At 54.1% G+C, this 13,546-nt stretch overlaps 1 protein-coding gene across 2 annotated transcripts in view; it reads right to left on the bottom strand.

Annotated features, from left to right (window-relative positions):
• Positions 1–13,546, bottom strand: part of CHKA (choline kinase alpha) — a 33,718-nt gene that overhangs the window by 7,222 nt on the left and 12,950 nt on the right. Inside the window, exons 3-6 of one of the 2 annotated variants that reach the window (XM_064163103.1) lie at positions 9,304–9,357; positions 2,696–2,809; positions 1,904–2,037; positions 704–808 (exon numbers count right to left, since the gene is read on the bottom strand). In XM_064163103.1, the coding sequence (XP_064019173.1) occupies positions 704–808; positions 1,904–2,037; positions 2,696–2,809; positions 9,304–9,357 (407 nt within the window). The remainder of the gene's footprint in view (positions 1–703; positions 809–1,903; positions 2,038–2,695; positions 2,810–9,303; positions 9,358–13,546) is intronic. The other variant, XM_064163104.1, reaches the window with a different exon arrangement.

Raw genomic sequence — 13,546 nt, 5'->3', positions numbered from 1 at the left:
ATGCCCAGCAGGACCCTGAGGCACTGCTCATGTCCAGCAAGAACTGAGGCACTGCTCATGCCCAGCAGGACCCTGAGGCACTGCTCATGTCCAGCAGGACCCAGAGGCACTGCTCATGTCCAGCAAGAACTGAGGCACTGCTCATGTCCAGCAGGACCCTGAGGCACTGCTCATGTCCAGCAGGACCCAGAGGCACTGCTCATGTCCAGCAAGAACTGAGGCACTGCTCATGCCCAGCAGGACCCTGAGGCACTGCTCATGTCCAGCAGGACCCTGAGGCACTGCTCATGTCCAGCAGGACCCAGAGGTACTGCTCATGTCCAGCAGGAACTGAGGCACTGCTCATGTCCAGCAGGAACTGAGGCACTGCTCATGTCCAGCAGGAACTGAGGCACTGCTCATGCCCAGCAGGACTCTGAGGCACTGCTCCTGTCCAGCAGGACCCTGAGGCACTGCTCCTGTCCAGCAGGACCCTGAGGCACTGCTCGTGTCCACTGAACCAGTTAGGAGCCCAAGATGAGGACAAGGCTGTCCTGTGCTGCTCAGGCTGCCAGATGAAGCAATTGCTCCTATCCTCTTGAGCCTCAGGTAGGTGCCAGGAGCAGGAACAATGTCCTCAGTCCAGGGTATTTCAGTGGCTAATGGGCAAGATCAGACTGAAAGGTTGCCAGGGGAAAAGGGAAGGGGCAGGGAAAAAGCCTACCTTAGATTCTTCATTTCCTGGGGGAGGTTGTAAGCCAGGAGTTTGTTCAGCTTCCTAGTTTTGGATTCTCTGGTAAATTTAACCCTCAGCATTTGGTTTAGGTACCTGTTGAAGACAGAGGTGACAGGACAGGGTTTGTGACAGGCAGAGACAAGCACTTACCAGCACAGGTTGTTCAAGGCTTCATCCAGCCTGACTTTGAACAACTCTCCAGGGAGGTTGTGGAGCACAGAAGCACAAAATGTGATCAAAGATCACATTCTGTGCTCCACAACCTCCCTGGGCAACCTGTGCCAGTCTCTCCCCACCCTCACTGCCAACAATTTCTTCCTCCTCTCCACTTTAACTCTCCCCTCACCCAGCTCAAAGCCATTGTCCCTCATCCTAGCACTCCCAGCCCTTGATCTTTGATCACATTCTCTGATCCACCACCTCCCTGGGCAACCTGTTGCAGTGTTGCAGCAGCCTCCTGCTGCAGAACTTGTTCCTCACATCCAACCTCAATCTGCTCTGCTCTAGTTTGAAGCCATTGCCCTCATCCTGTCCCTGCAGGCCTTTGGGAACAGTCCCTCTGCAGCCTTCTTGTAGCCCCTTTCAGGTATTTGATTCCTGCAGTCGAAGCTCACTGCCAGGAAATAATCACAGAATGGTTTGAGTTGGAAGAGACCTCAAAGCTCAGCCAGTTCCAACCCCCTGCCATGGGCAGGGACACTTCTCATCAGCACAGGCTGCTCAAGGTTTCATCCAACCTGCTCTTGAACATCTCCAGGGAGGTTGTGGAGCAGAGAATCACAGAATGTTATCTTTGATCACATTCTGTGCTCCACAGCCTCCCTGGGCAGCCTGTGCCAGGCTCTCACCACCCTCACACTCAACAACTTCTGCCTCAGCTCCACTCTAACCCTGCTCTGCCTCAGCTCCAAACCATTGCCCCTTGGCCTGGCTCCAGACAGCCTCAGCAGAAGTCTCTCTGCAGCCTTCCTGCAGGATCCCTTCAGGCACTGGCAGCAGCTCTCAGGTGCCCCTAGAGCCTTCTCCTCTGCAGGCTGCACAGCCCCAACTCTCCCAGCAGAGCTGCTCCCTCCCCCTGGATCATCTTTGTGGCCTCCTCTAAACCCCCTCCATCAGTTCCAGGTCCCTCTTGCACTGAGGGTTCCAGAGTGCTGCAGGTGAGGTCTTACCAGAGGACAGCAAACTTACTTCTCCATTGTTCCAAAAAGCCATTTAGGTTCCTTATTGAATGGCATTTTCATGCCATGAAACCTTGCCATCTTCTCAGCTATCTCAGCAGATATGTCAGGCAGAGTTAGCTCCTCAGTGCTGAGCTTCCTGCTCTGTAAGAAAACAGAGGTCTTGAAATGGTAAATGCCAAACACAGCTCTGCACTGGGCTGGAAAAGTGACCCTCGAGGGGCAGCCTCCAGCACGGACACCTGCAGCAGTCTCTGCAGCCCCACAGCAAACCTTAGCACAGTACTCAAGCCATGCACTGTTGCCATCCCAAATGAACTCAGAGAACTGCTCCCTTTGGAAGGGCTGAGCCAGCCAAGCCTCCTCAGGACTTACATCAGCTCTCCTCTAGGTGGAGGCCTGGGGAATATCACATCTCACACCAAGAATATCTTCAAAGCAGCTTTGGGTATGAACATTTCAAAGCATCAAAAGCATCTGCTGCTGTTGCTGTCAGTGGCAAGTGTTAGCCCACAGCTTCCAAGGCTATGTTTGCTATCTAACAGCCTTTTTATCTTCATTTATCAGACCTCTGCTACAGCTGAAGAGATTTGAAGATCTCTCTGCCTGGCAGGAGCTATAATTGGGCTCTCCACCACACACTCTTAAGTGTATCCAATTACAGGCAGCAATTACTGCAAGCTGCCAAGTGTTCCATTCCCACAGCCCTGCTTTTCTGGGCAGCCCAGAGACCTTCTTGTCATGCCCAATTAAATCAGGCAGCAGCAGCAGCAGCCCCCAGTAAGGCAGGAGCAGGACTTACAGGAATGAACTCCTCCAGTCGCCCTTGGGGGAAGATTCCATACAGCTTGGGGCCAAGAGCTCTCTCTGCCAGGATGGCAAACATAACACTTTCCAGAACCATGGCTTCTGCCCCCTGCAACAGACAACACAGGCAAGTGTGACCTGGGCCTTGCACCCAGCAGAACTCAGCTCAGCAGCTACAACGCTGCAGAGAGACAGACTGCAGGCTGCCTGCCAGAGACTCAGAGCTTCACTAAGCAACAGTTACCAGCCAAGAGCCCTGAAGGAAAAGCCTTGGGGGTGTTGGGTGCTTGAGCAGCTCCCCAGGAGCCAGCAGTGCCCTCCTGCAGCCCAGCAGGCAGCTGTGTGCTGGGCTGCAGCCAGAGCAGAGTGGGTAGCAGGGCAGGAGAGGGCATCCTGCCCCTTGGCTATGCTCTGCTCAGACCTCACCTCCAATCCTGTCCCCAGCAGGAGGAGGGCACAGAGCTGCTGGAGAGAGGCCAGAGCAGGCCACAGAGATGCTGCAAGGGCTGGAGCAGCTCTGCTGTGAGCACAGGCTGAGGCAGCTGGGGGTGTGCAGCCTGCAGAGGAGAAGGCTCCAGGGGCACCTGAGAGCTGCTGCCAGTGCCTGAAGGGATCCTGCAGGAAGGCTGCAGAGAGACTCCTACTGAGGATGTGGTTGGAGGCTTTGGTTGGTTGGGTAGGTGTTGGTTGGAGACTTTGGGTAGTTGTTTAGTGTTGGTTGGAGGCTTTGGGTGGTTGTGTACGTGTTGATTGGAGGCTTTGGGTTGTTGGGTAGGTGTTGGAGGCTTTGGGTGGTTGGGTAGGTGTTGGTTGGAGGCTTTGGGTGGTTGGGTAGGTGTTAGTTGGAGGCTTTGGGTGGTTGGGTAGGTGTTGGTTGGAGGCTTTGGGTGGTTGGGTAGGTGTTGGTTGGAGGCTTTGGGTGGTTGGGTAGGTGTTGGTTGGAGACTTTGGGTGGTTGGGTAGGTGTTGGTTGGAGGCTTTGGGTGGTTGGGTAGGTGTTGGTTGGAGACTTTGGGTGGTTGGGTAGGTGTTGGTTGGAGGCTTTGGGTGGTTGGGTAGGTGTTGGTTGGAGACTTTGGGTGGTTGGGTAGGTGTTGGTTGGAGGCTTTGGGTGGTTGGGTAGGTGTTGGTTGGAGGCTTTGGGTGGTTGGGTAGGTGTTGGTTGGAGGCTTTGGGTGGTTGGGTAGGTGTTGGTTGGAGGCTTTGGGTGGTTGGGTAGGTGTTGGTTGGAGACTTTGGGTGGTTGGGTAGGTGTTGGTTGGAGGCTTTGGGTGGTTGGGTAGGTGTTGGTTGGAGGCTTTGGGTGGTTGGGTAGGTGTTGGTTGGAGGCTTTGGGTGGTTGGGTAGGTGTTGGTTGGAGGCTTTGGGTAGTTGCTTAGTGTTGGTTGGGAATTTTAGGTGTTTGGTTAGGCATTGGTTGGAGACTTTGGGTGGTGGTAGATGTTGGGTGGTTGGAGGCTTTGAGTGCTTGGTTAGGTGTTAGCTGGGGGCTTTGGGTGCTTGCTTTGCTGTTCATTGGAAGCTTTGGGTGGTTGGTTAGAGCCTTTGAGTGGTCAGTTAGGGGCTTTGGGTATTTAGTTTGGTGGTTGGAACCTTTGGGTAGTTGGTTCAGTGTTGGTTGGAAGCACTGGGTGGTTGGTTAGGTGTTAGTTGGGGGCTTTGGGTGGTCAGTTTGGTGTTGGTTGGGGGCTTTGAGTGGTTGTAAACTTTGGGTGGTTGGTTTGGTGTTAGTTGGGGGCTTTGGGTGGTTGGTTTGGTGGTGGCTGGAGGCTTTGGGTGGTTGGTTTGGTGGTGGCTGGAGGCTTTGGGTGGTTGGTTTGGTGGTGGCTGGAGGCTTTGGGTGGTTGGTTTGGTGGTGGCTGGAGGCTTTGGGTGGGTGGTTTGGTGGTGGCTGGAGGCTTTGGGTGGGTGGTTTGGTAGTGGCTGGAGGCTTTGGGTGGTTGGTTGGGAGGCTCTGGGGGGTGGGTTATGCTTTGGTTGCTTTGTTGGTGTTGTTTGCTTAGGTTTGGGGTTCTTTTTAACTAGAGAAGACTTGAAAGGCCTGCTAAGGCCCACACCCATGTAAATAAAGCCTCCCTGCAAGCAGCTCTTGCCTCCCAGGCTGTCCCTGCAGCACTGAGGTCAGCCTGTAACAGGAGCAGACAGCTCTGTACTAACAAAGTGAATTTTTAAACAGCACTGGAAACAGCTCTCAGAGATCCAGCTCCAACCTCTCCAGCAGAGCTGGCCTGATGGGCAGGATCAGCTTGTAGGCAAAGCCAGCAGCCACAGGCAAAGTCACTAATTGCAGCAATGATGCTGAGCAGCATCCAGCTGAACTCAAATCCTAGAGGTCTGGCAAACCTCTGCCTGCTCCTGAGCAACTCAAAGCTTGAGCCATGCCAGGGAAGCTTCAGAGCTGAGAGCAGAGCAGTGGAACCCACACCCCTGTGGCAGCTTGCAGGAGTTCAGCTGCTCAAAGTGCAGGGCAGGCTCCTGCAGCTGTGGGCTGTAAAGAAGTCCTCAAGTGAGAGCTGAAGACAACTTGCAGATTGCACCTGTGGCCTCCACCAGTTTTCCATCTCAGCTCCTCCAAGCAGGGCTAAAAATCTGAGGCCTTGAGCAGCCTGCTCTAGTGGAAGGGCTGGAAATAGATGATCTTTAAAGCCCCTTCCACCTCAAACCATCCTCTGACTGAACAAACCTAGGAAGGTCACTCCCATCCCTTCACACCCCCTCAGCACCACAGATCTGAACTCCTCACTTCCACTCTGCAGCCTGATGCCAAGCACCAAAAGGCAAATGAGATCCAGGGCACTGGGTGCCCAATTCCATCACTGCCCATGGATGGCTAAAAGTCCATCACTGGGTTTTGTCTGTGGTTCTAAAGCCCAGCAGCAGCAGTGCTGTTGGTTGTCAGCTCATTTTCACATCTTGGCTGGATAGCAAGTGCCAGAGAAATGTTCTTCCATGAGATGTCCCTCACTGCATCACAAGGGACAACCAGAGGGACACTGTCAACTGCTCAGCTGGGGCACTTCTGCCACACATCTGCCTAGCCTTAGTCTTTCAGGCACACTTCCAAATGCAGAAGCTTCAGAGAATCCACAACAAGAGGACTGCAAGCTTGTGAAGTTGTGTCAGCAGCACTGATGAGGCTGCTCCTTCTGCATGGACCTGCTGCAAGATGAACAGCAGGCAAGGGTCTGACAGAAGCAGTTTAAGAGCACCCAAGTGTGGGGCAGAGTGGCTGGAAAGTGCCCAGCAAAACAGAACCTGGGGGTGCTGGGTGACATCAGCTGGAGATGAGCCAGGCTGTGCCCAGGTGGGCAAGAAGGGCACCAGCAGCCTGGCCTGCATCAGCAATGGTGTGGCCAGCAGCAGCAGGGCAGGGATGGTGCCTCTGTGCTGGGCACTGCTGAGGCCACAGCTTGAGTGCTGGGGACAGTTTTGGGCTCCTCACTGCAGAAGGACACTGAGGGGTTGGAGCAGGTCCAGAGAAGGGCAGCAAAGGTGGGGAAGGGTCTGGAGAAGAGGGCTGGGGAGCAGCAGCTGAGGGAGCTGGGGGTGTGCAGTGTGGAGCAGAGGAGGCTGAGGGCAGAGCTCATTGCTCTCTGCAGCTCCCTGAGAGGAGGCTGCAGTCAGCTGGGGTTGGGCTCTGCTGCCTGGTCTCAGGTGATGGAAGGAGAGGACCTGGCCTGAACTTGTGCCAGGGGAGGGTTAGGTTGGAGAGCAGGAGAAATGTCTTTGGTGGCAGAGTGGTGAGGGCTTGGCACAGGCTGCCCAGGGAGGTGGTGCAGTGCCCATGGCTGGAGGTGTTGCAGCAATCTGTGGACATGGCACCTGGGACCATGGTGGTTGACAGCTGGACTTGATCTTAGAGGTCTTTTCCAACTCAAGTGATTCTCTAAGTTGGAATGCTCTGCAAGCTGACTCCTAAAAGAATTCCCTGGATTGTAAGATAATGGCCAGAGGACAAGAGCCCAAACCAGAGCCCACAAACCCTACCATCTCCATAGCTTGGCCAAAAAGGCTTCTCCTTCACAACCCCTGGTGGACCTTCTAACAAGTCTCCACTCCATGCACTGCAGTCAAATACAGGTGTGGAAAGAAAGCTACTCAAGGACCTTTTCCTGTTCTACTCTGCTCTGGTGAAACCCCACCTGGAGTACTCTGTCCAGCTATGGGGACCCCCATCCAATACAAGAACATGCTCCACGGCCTCCCTGGGCAGCCTGTGCCAGGCTCTCACCACCCTCACACTCAACTTCTGCCTCAGCTCCACTCTAACCCTGCTCTGCCTCAGCTCCAAACCATTGCCCCTTGGGCTGGCTCGAGACAGCCTCAGCAGAAGTCTCTCTGCAGCCTTCCTGCAGGATCCCTTCAGGCTCTGGCAGCAGCTCTCAGGTGCCCCTGGAGCCTTCTCCTCTGCAGGCTGCACACCCCCAGCTGCCTCAGCCTGTGCTCACAGCAGAGCTGCTCCAGCCCTTGCAGCATCTCTGTGGCCTGCTCTGGCCTCACTCCAGCAGCTCTGTGCCCCCCTTCTGCTGGGGACAGCAGAGCTGGAGGCAGGATTGGAGGTGAGGTCTGAGCAGAGCAGAGCCAAGGGGCAGGATGCCCTCTCCTGCCCTGCTGCCCACACTGCTCTGGCTGCAGCCCAGCACACAGCTGCCTGCTGGGCTGCAGGAGGGCACTGCTGGCTCCTGGGGAGCTGCTCAGCACCCAACACCCCCAAGGCTTTTCCTTCAGGGCTGCTCCCAACCCACTCTGCACCTAGCCTGGATTTGTGCCTGAGATTTACCTGACCCAGCTGCAAGACCTTGCTCTGTCACTTGCTGAACCTGATGCAGTTGGCACTGGCCACTTCCCCAGTCTGTCAAGACCCTCCTGGTGCCATCCCTGCCCTCCACTGAGTCCTCTGCAGCACACAGCTTGGTGTCAGAGGCAAAGCTGGTGAGGGTGCATCAATGCCAGGCAGAGTGATGAATCAAGCCAGCACATTCTTCTCTTCAACTGTGGTTCAACTGATTGAAGCTGTTCCAGTAAGCTTAAGTGAAAGGTCCAAACCACAACTTGAAAAGGAGACACTTAACAAAAGGTTTTAGACCAGTTTCAACTTGCTAGGAGAAAAAGGCCAATTCTGGAAGGGTTTCAGATGGTCCTACCTCAAAGGCAGAAAGGAGAGGGGGAGAAAAGCAGCCCTTATCAGAGGAGTAAAACTGCCTTCTCCCAGTCACTCCCAAACCACTGCAGGGCTGGGAAACAACAGCACAGAGCCAGGAAAGCATCTGGCTAAGGTGAAGCAGAGCACTGCCAGGGCAGAGACCTCCATCAGATGGCTGTGGAAGGCTACAGGCAGCTCAACATTGTGCTTCAGGAGCAGAAGGGGCTCTGAATGCAGCAGACAAAGGACCCAAGCACAGTGTGGATCTAGAGGAAGGGCTCCTCAGCTCCAGGTGCTCTCCCCAGAGCCCAGCAGTGCTTTACACAGCCACTCCTGCTCTTCCTCTACTAAAGGAACAGTCACTGGTTAGGGAACTGTGGTGGTGATTCCAAATTCACAGGTAGCTTTGGGCATCCTGCCCAAGCCCCTGCAGGCAGCAGGGACACCTCCAGCCAGAGCAGGCTGCACAGGCACACAGCAAGGCTCAGCTCCAATGGCTCCAGGGATGGGGCCTCAAGCACAGCCCTGGGCAGCCTGGGCCAGCCTCTGCCCACCCTCACTCTGCACAACTTCCTCCTCAGCTCCAACCTACCTCTGCCCTGCTCCACTTCCAAACCATTGCCCTCAGCCTGTCCCCACAGCCCCTTCTGAGCAGTCCCTCCCCAGCCTGCCTGCAGCTCCCCTGCAGGTACTGAAGTGCAGCTCTGAGCTCTGCCTGCAGCCTTCTCTTCTGCAGCCTCAACAGCCCCAACTCTGCCAGCCTGGCCCCACAGCAGAGCTTCTGCAGCCTCTGAGCATCTTTGTGGCCTCCTCTGGACCCTCTCCATTAGCTCCAGGTCTCTCTTGTGTAGGGCCCAGTCCTGCAGGTGAGGTGTCCCCAGAGCAGAGGGGCAGGATCCCCTCTCTCCAGCTCTTCCCATCCTGCCCAGCTCCTCCCCCACCAGCACCCCCAAGGCCTTCTCTGCAGGGCTGCTCTCCACCTCCTCACCCCCAGCCTGCACTGATACCCAGCCTTGCCCTGCCCTAGGTGCAGGACCTTGCACTTTGCCTTCTTGAGCCTCCTGAGCTTCTCCTCAGCCACCTCTGCAGCCTCTCCAGGTCCCTCTGGATGGCTCCATCCTGTCCTTCACTCTTGCCAAGCACAGCACTCAGCTGGGTGCCACCTGCAGGCTGCCTGTGGGTGCCTCAGTCTCTAACACTGATGAAGACACTGAACAGGGTAGAACTGGGGAGCTACTATTCATATGGGGTCTGCCTTTTAGTCTCTCCTGTTCATGTTATATCCAAACCATCTTCAGCCACTCCAAGTTCCTTCTGTGAGCAAGCAGAGCCCTTCAGTGCTTCCTATGGATTCTAGCCCCAGGCAGACCCCCAGCTGAGTAGCTCCTGGTTTAGGGCAGGCAACCCCAACCACACATTTCTCTGCCATGCTGTGAAACAAGCAAATCTGATTTACTCACTTGCAAGTCATTTTCCTTCTGAGACTGTACAGACTCTCCTTTATTACAGGACCTCTATGAATGAGAAGAAGCAAACACAATGAGAAGATGAAATTTCACACTGTTAACCTGCAGCCACCAGAAACAAAGGGAGCAGAAGTGCCAGCTACAATTATCTAGAGGTCTCAACACTCTCTTTCACCTGTGACAGCTACAGCACTAACATCCACCTGGCCTTTGGCCACCACACTACTCCAAACAGGTCCAAAAAGGCTCTCCCAAAGGATGTGCCACTGACAACAAACCACTCCTGCACACAGCTCATTGCCAGCTGAGGTTTTTGTTTCCCCCCAGGGTTTCAAAGCAAGATTTCAACCTACCACAAGCTTAGGGAAGAGGTAGGGGGTGGAAGCATTTGGGTTAGTTAAGAGAAGCTGGAGTGACAGCTGGGATGACATTGCTCTTGCAGCTAAAGCACTTAAGAGATGCATTAGAGGGACCACATAAAAGCCTTGCAAGGACCATGACAAGAGGTTTGCTTGCAAGGTTGCAAAGCATTTGCCTTCCCCCCCACCCCCCTCCCCTTTCTGTTGTTGTTTCCAACACTGCCTGGGCTCTATGGGCAAAGCAAACCCAAGGCTTTGCTTCAAGTAAAGCCTCAAATGGGTTGGGTTGGAAGAGACCTTAAAGGTCATCCAGTTCCAACCCCTTGCCATGGGCAAGGACACCTCCCCTACCAGCATAGGTTGCTCAAGGCCTCATACAGCCTGGCTTTGAAGATCCTCCAGGGAGGTTGTGGATCTGTTCCAGGCTCTCATTGCCTTCACTGGAAGCTCAAGAGGCTTGGAAGATCCTCCAGGGAGGTTGTGGATCACAGAATGTGACCAAAGATCACACTCTGTGATCCACAACCCCTCTGGAGCATCTGTTCCAGGGTGTCATTGCCTTCACTGAAAGATCAAGAGGCTCTGGAGATCCTCTAGGGAAGATCCCCCCTGGGTAATCTGTTCCAGGGTCTTACTGCCTTCACTGGAAGCTCAAGAGGCTTTGAAGATCCTCCAGGGAAGATCCCCCCTGGGTAATCTGTCCCAGGGTCTCACTGCCTTCACTGGAAGCTCAAAAGGCTTTGAAGATCCTCCAGGGAGGTTGTGGATCACAGAATGTGATCTTTGATCAATCTGTTCCAGGCTTTCACTGCCTTCACTGGAAGCTCAAGAGCCTTGGAAGATCCTCCAGGGAGGTTGTGGATCACAGAATGTGACCAAAGATCATGTTCTGTGATCCACAACCTCTCTGGAGCATCTGTTCCAGGCTCTCACAGCCTTCACTGGAAGCTCAAGAGGTGAACCCTGTGGCACAGCAGCAAAACTTTAAGCACTGCCATGCACAATGCAAGGCTTTAGGCTTACCAGCAGCCATCCAAAGAGCTGTTTTGAGAGCATCAAACCTCAAGCAGTGACCCTCTCCTCCCCCCCCTCAGTGGCACATGCTTTTAAGAGAGCTGCACATTTCCAATTCAAAAGATGTCATGAACCCCTTTGTCCTTTAAAGGGCTTGAAGGGAAGGAGAAGAGAGAGAGCAAATCTTTTGCTTCCAATCAGAGACAGTTTGTGGCTGTTCTCTTAGGCTGCAGTTCCACCGCTGAGCATTTGCAGCAGCCTCAGCTGCCCATAAAGGCAACCCCTGCACCTCCCCCCCCAGGTCTGAAGCAGAACACACGACCCCTGTTTTGCACCTCGTTGTTCCAAAGCTCTAAAGTGTCCCAAACAAGGGTGGAAATGTCAACTGAATGCGATACAGTTAAGCACCACCAGCTGCCTTTTAAGTCACCGGACCACAAGCTAACGCCTGCCCACCAACTCTGCAGCTACAGCACCTCAGGAGCTATAGAAGAAGTGTGGTTAACATCCATCCATGGTCTCTCCAAGCAAGCAATTAGAGTAAGGAGTTTAAAAAACGAGACAATGTGGGGAAGAAAAACCAAACCCAACACTTTACTCTCGGTTAATTCCCTCCAGAGGAGTAGAAACTGCAGTCAAAGAACGAGCACTAAAAGCTAAATGCACTCAGCAGCATTAAAGTCATTTGCAGAGGGCTCCTCTGCTGCAGCATCAGCAGGTCCTGCATCAACACCACCCTCTGGCATCTTCCACATTTGTCTGGAACACAGTCAGGAGGTTACTCACCATCCAGGAGGCTCTCCTGATTAATGGTGCTCTCAGAATGGTTCAGCTCAGCAGAAGGGAAGCAGATTAGGCTCTTCCCTTACCACCTCAACTGGCATCTGCTTGCCAGCCAGCCAGTTCTGAGAGTTCACCTCAGACTGGCATTGGAGGCAACCTACTGGCACCTACTGTGCCATCAGATGTGTGCTGCAGAGCCACTACAACGGCAGACTCCTGCAGCAGCCCTTCCTCTTGTCTGCTCCCTCAGCACATGGCATCAGTGCCCAGAAGGGAAGGAACAGGAAGGGCTTTGGGAATCACTTGCAAGGATGAATGGGAGCTTGGAGAGGATCAGTCTGCACAAGTGGCCTCAGGAGCAGCCTGGGATTGGCCAAGCCTCCAGGGAGAAGGAAGCAAGCAGGAAGCAATCTTCTGTCTCCAAGTGGCAGCTGAGGACCATCCCATTGCTACAAAGCCAGCTCTGGGGACAGGGGCTCCACGTGAAGCAACCCAAACCATGAGGGATTTACCTGCTGTTTAACTCGTGGCTACTCAATGCCTTGGGCAACCAAAGTCTAGGTGAGAAGGGTCCCTGCCCATGACAGGGGGGGTGGAGTAGATGGTCTCTGAGGTCCCTTCTAACCTGAGCCATTCTAGGATCCAGTCTTTCACTCCTCTCTCCAGCTCCAGGAGCTATTTACTCTAGCAGCACTGAGCAGATCAATTACCCAAGGAAGAGAAGGACTGAATAGCTGAGAGAGGCTTTTAATCACCCTCTCTATGGAAACAGGAGCTAGACAGGGATTTGTTCCACAGCTTTAGAGGGCTCTAAAGGCTTTCCAATGCTTCTTTTAAGGTGGGGAGGTTTGATCTCAAAATAGACTGAGAAAGCTCACTGGAGTTTGAGTAAGGGAGGGCAAATACAGGCACAGAGCCCAGAGAAGCTGTTACAGAGTCCACTTTGTGACCACACCAACAGCTTAAGAAGCCTCAGGTTCAAGATGGAAGTCCTAGAGTGGGAGACACTGCAGATGAGCTGATCTGCAATCACAGAGGACCAGAGAGTGCTTATCCATCTGGCAGTCTGGCACACACTGAGCTGCTCATTTTCTCCCTAATGCTCCAAGCTTCCTTCTCTTGCAGCTGGAGAATGAGCTACCAAAAACCCCAAATCATAGAATCAGGCAGGGCTGGAAGGGAGCACAAGGATCAGGCAGTTCCAACTCCCTGCCATGCCCAGGGACACCCTACCCTAGAGCAGGCTGCACACAGCCTCAGCCAGCCTGGCCTCAAACACCTCCAGCCATGGGGCCTCAACCACCTCCCTGGGCAACCCATTCCAGCCTCTCACCACTCTCATGGTGCAGAACTTCCTCCTCACCTCCAGCCTGACTCCCCACCTCCAGCTTTGCTCCATTCCCCCCAGTCCTGTCACTCCCTGACAGCCTAAAAAGTCCCTCCCCAGCTTTTTTGTAGCCCCCTTCAGATCCTGGCAGGCAGAATTCACTAAGGTTGGAAAAGACCTTTAAGGTCAAGTCCAACTACAACCTTAACTACCATGTCCTCAAGTGCCATGTGCCCAAGTTTCTTGAGCACCTCCAGGGACAATGACTCCACCACCTCCCTGGGCAGCCTCTTCCAACTCCTGGAGCAAAAATCTTCACTAATATCCAATCAACCTATGCAGGGGAAACTTCTTCATGCTAGAAGCTGCTGGAAGACAGTTTGCACTCCAGGGCAGGGGGAGCACAGAGGCTTGGACCCTTTGCACTCCAGGGCAGGGGGAGCACAGAGGCTTGGACCCTTTGCACTCCAGGGCAGGGGGAGCACAGAGGCTTGGACCCTTCTCATTCCAGGGCAACAGACCCTCGCAATCACTACTTCTGCCGTTGATCAGTGCCAGACCTTAAGGAGCTGGTAGCAATTTGAAGTCCTAGAATCTAGTATGCAAAGGCTAACTCCCAGCTGAAGCCCTCCAAAAGCCAGAGAGACATCTCCAATCCTCTCCATTCCAAGTTCCCATTCCCTCCTGAGGGAGCAGAGGAAAAGGACAGGGTGGGTGCGGGCAGCACTTCGCCACTCGGTTGCGGCTGTAACCA

Source organism: Pogoniulus pusillus, chromosome 24, assembly GCF_015220805.1.
Source record: "Pogoniulus pusillus isolate bPogPus1 chromosome 24, bPogPus1.pri, whole genome shotgun sequence".
NCBI lineage: Eukaryota > Metazoa > Chordata > Aves > Piciformes > Lybiidae > Pogoniulus > Pogoniulus pusillus.
The sequence above is the reverse complement of the archived record's forward strand: the minus strand, read 5'-3'. Positions and strand labels throughout refer to the sequence as shown.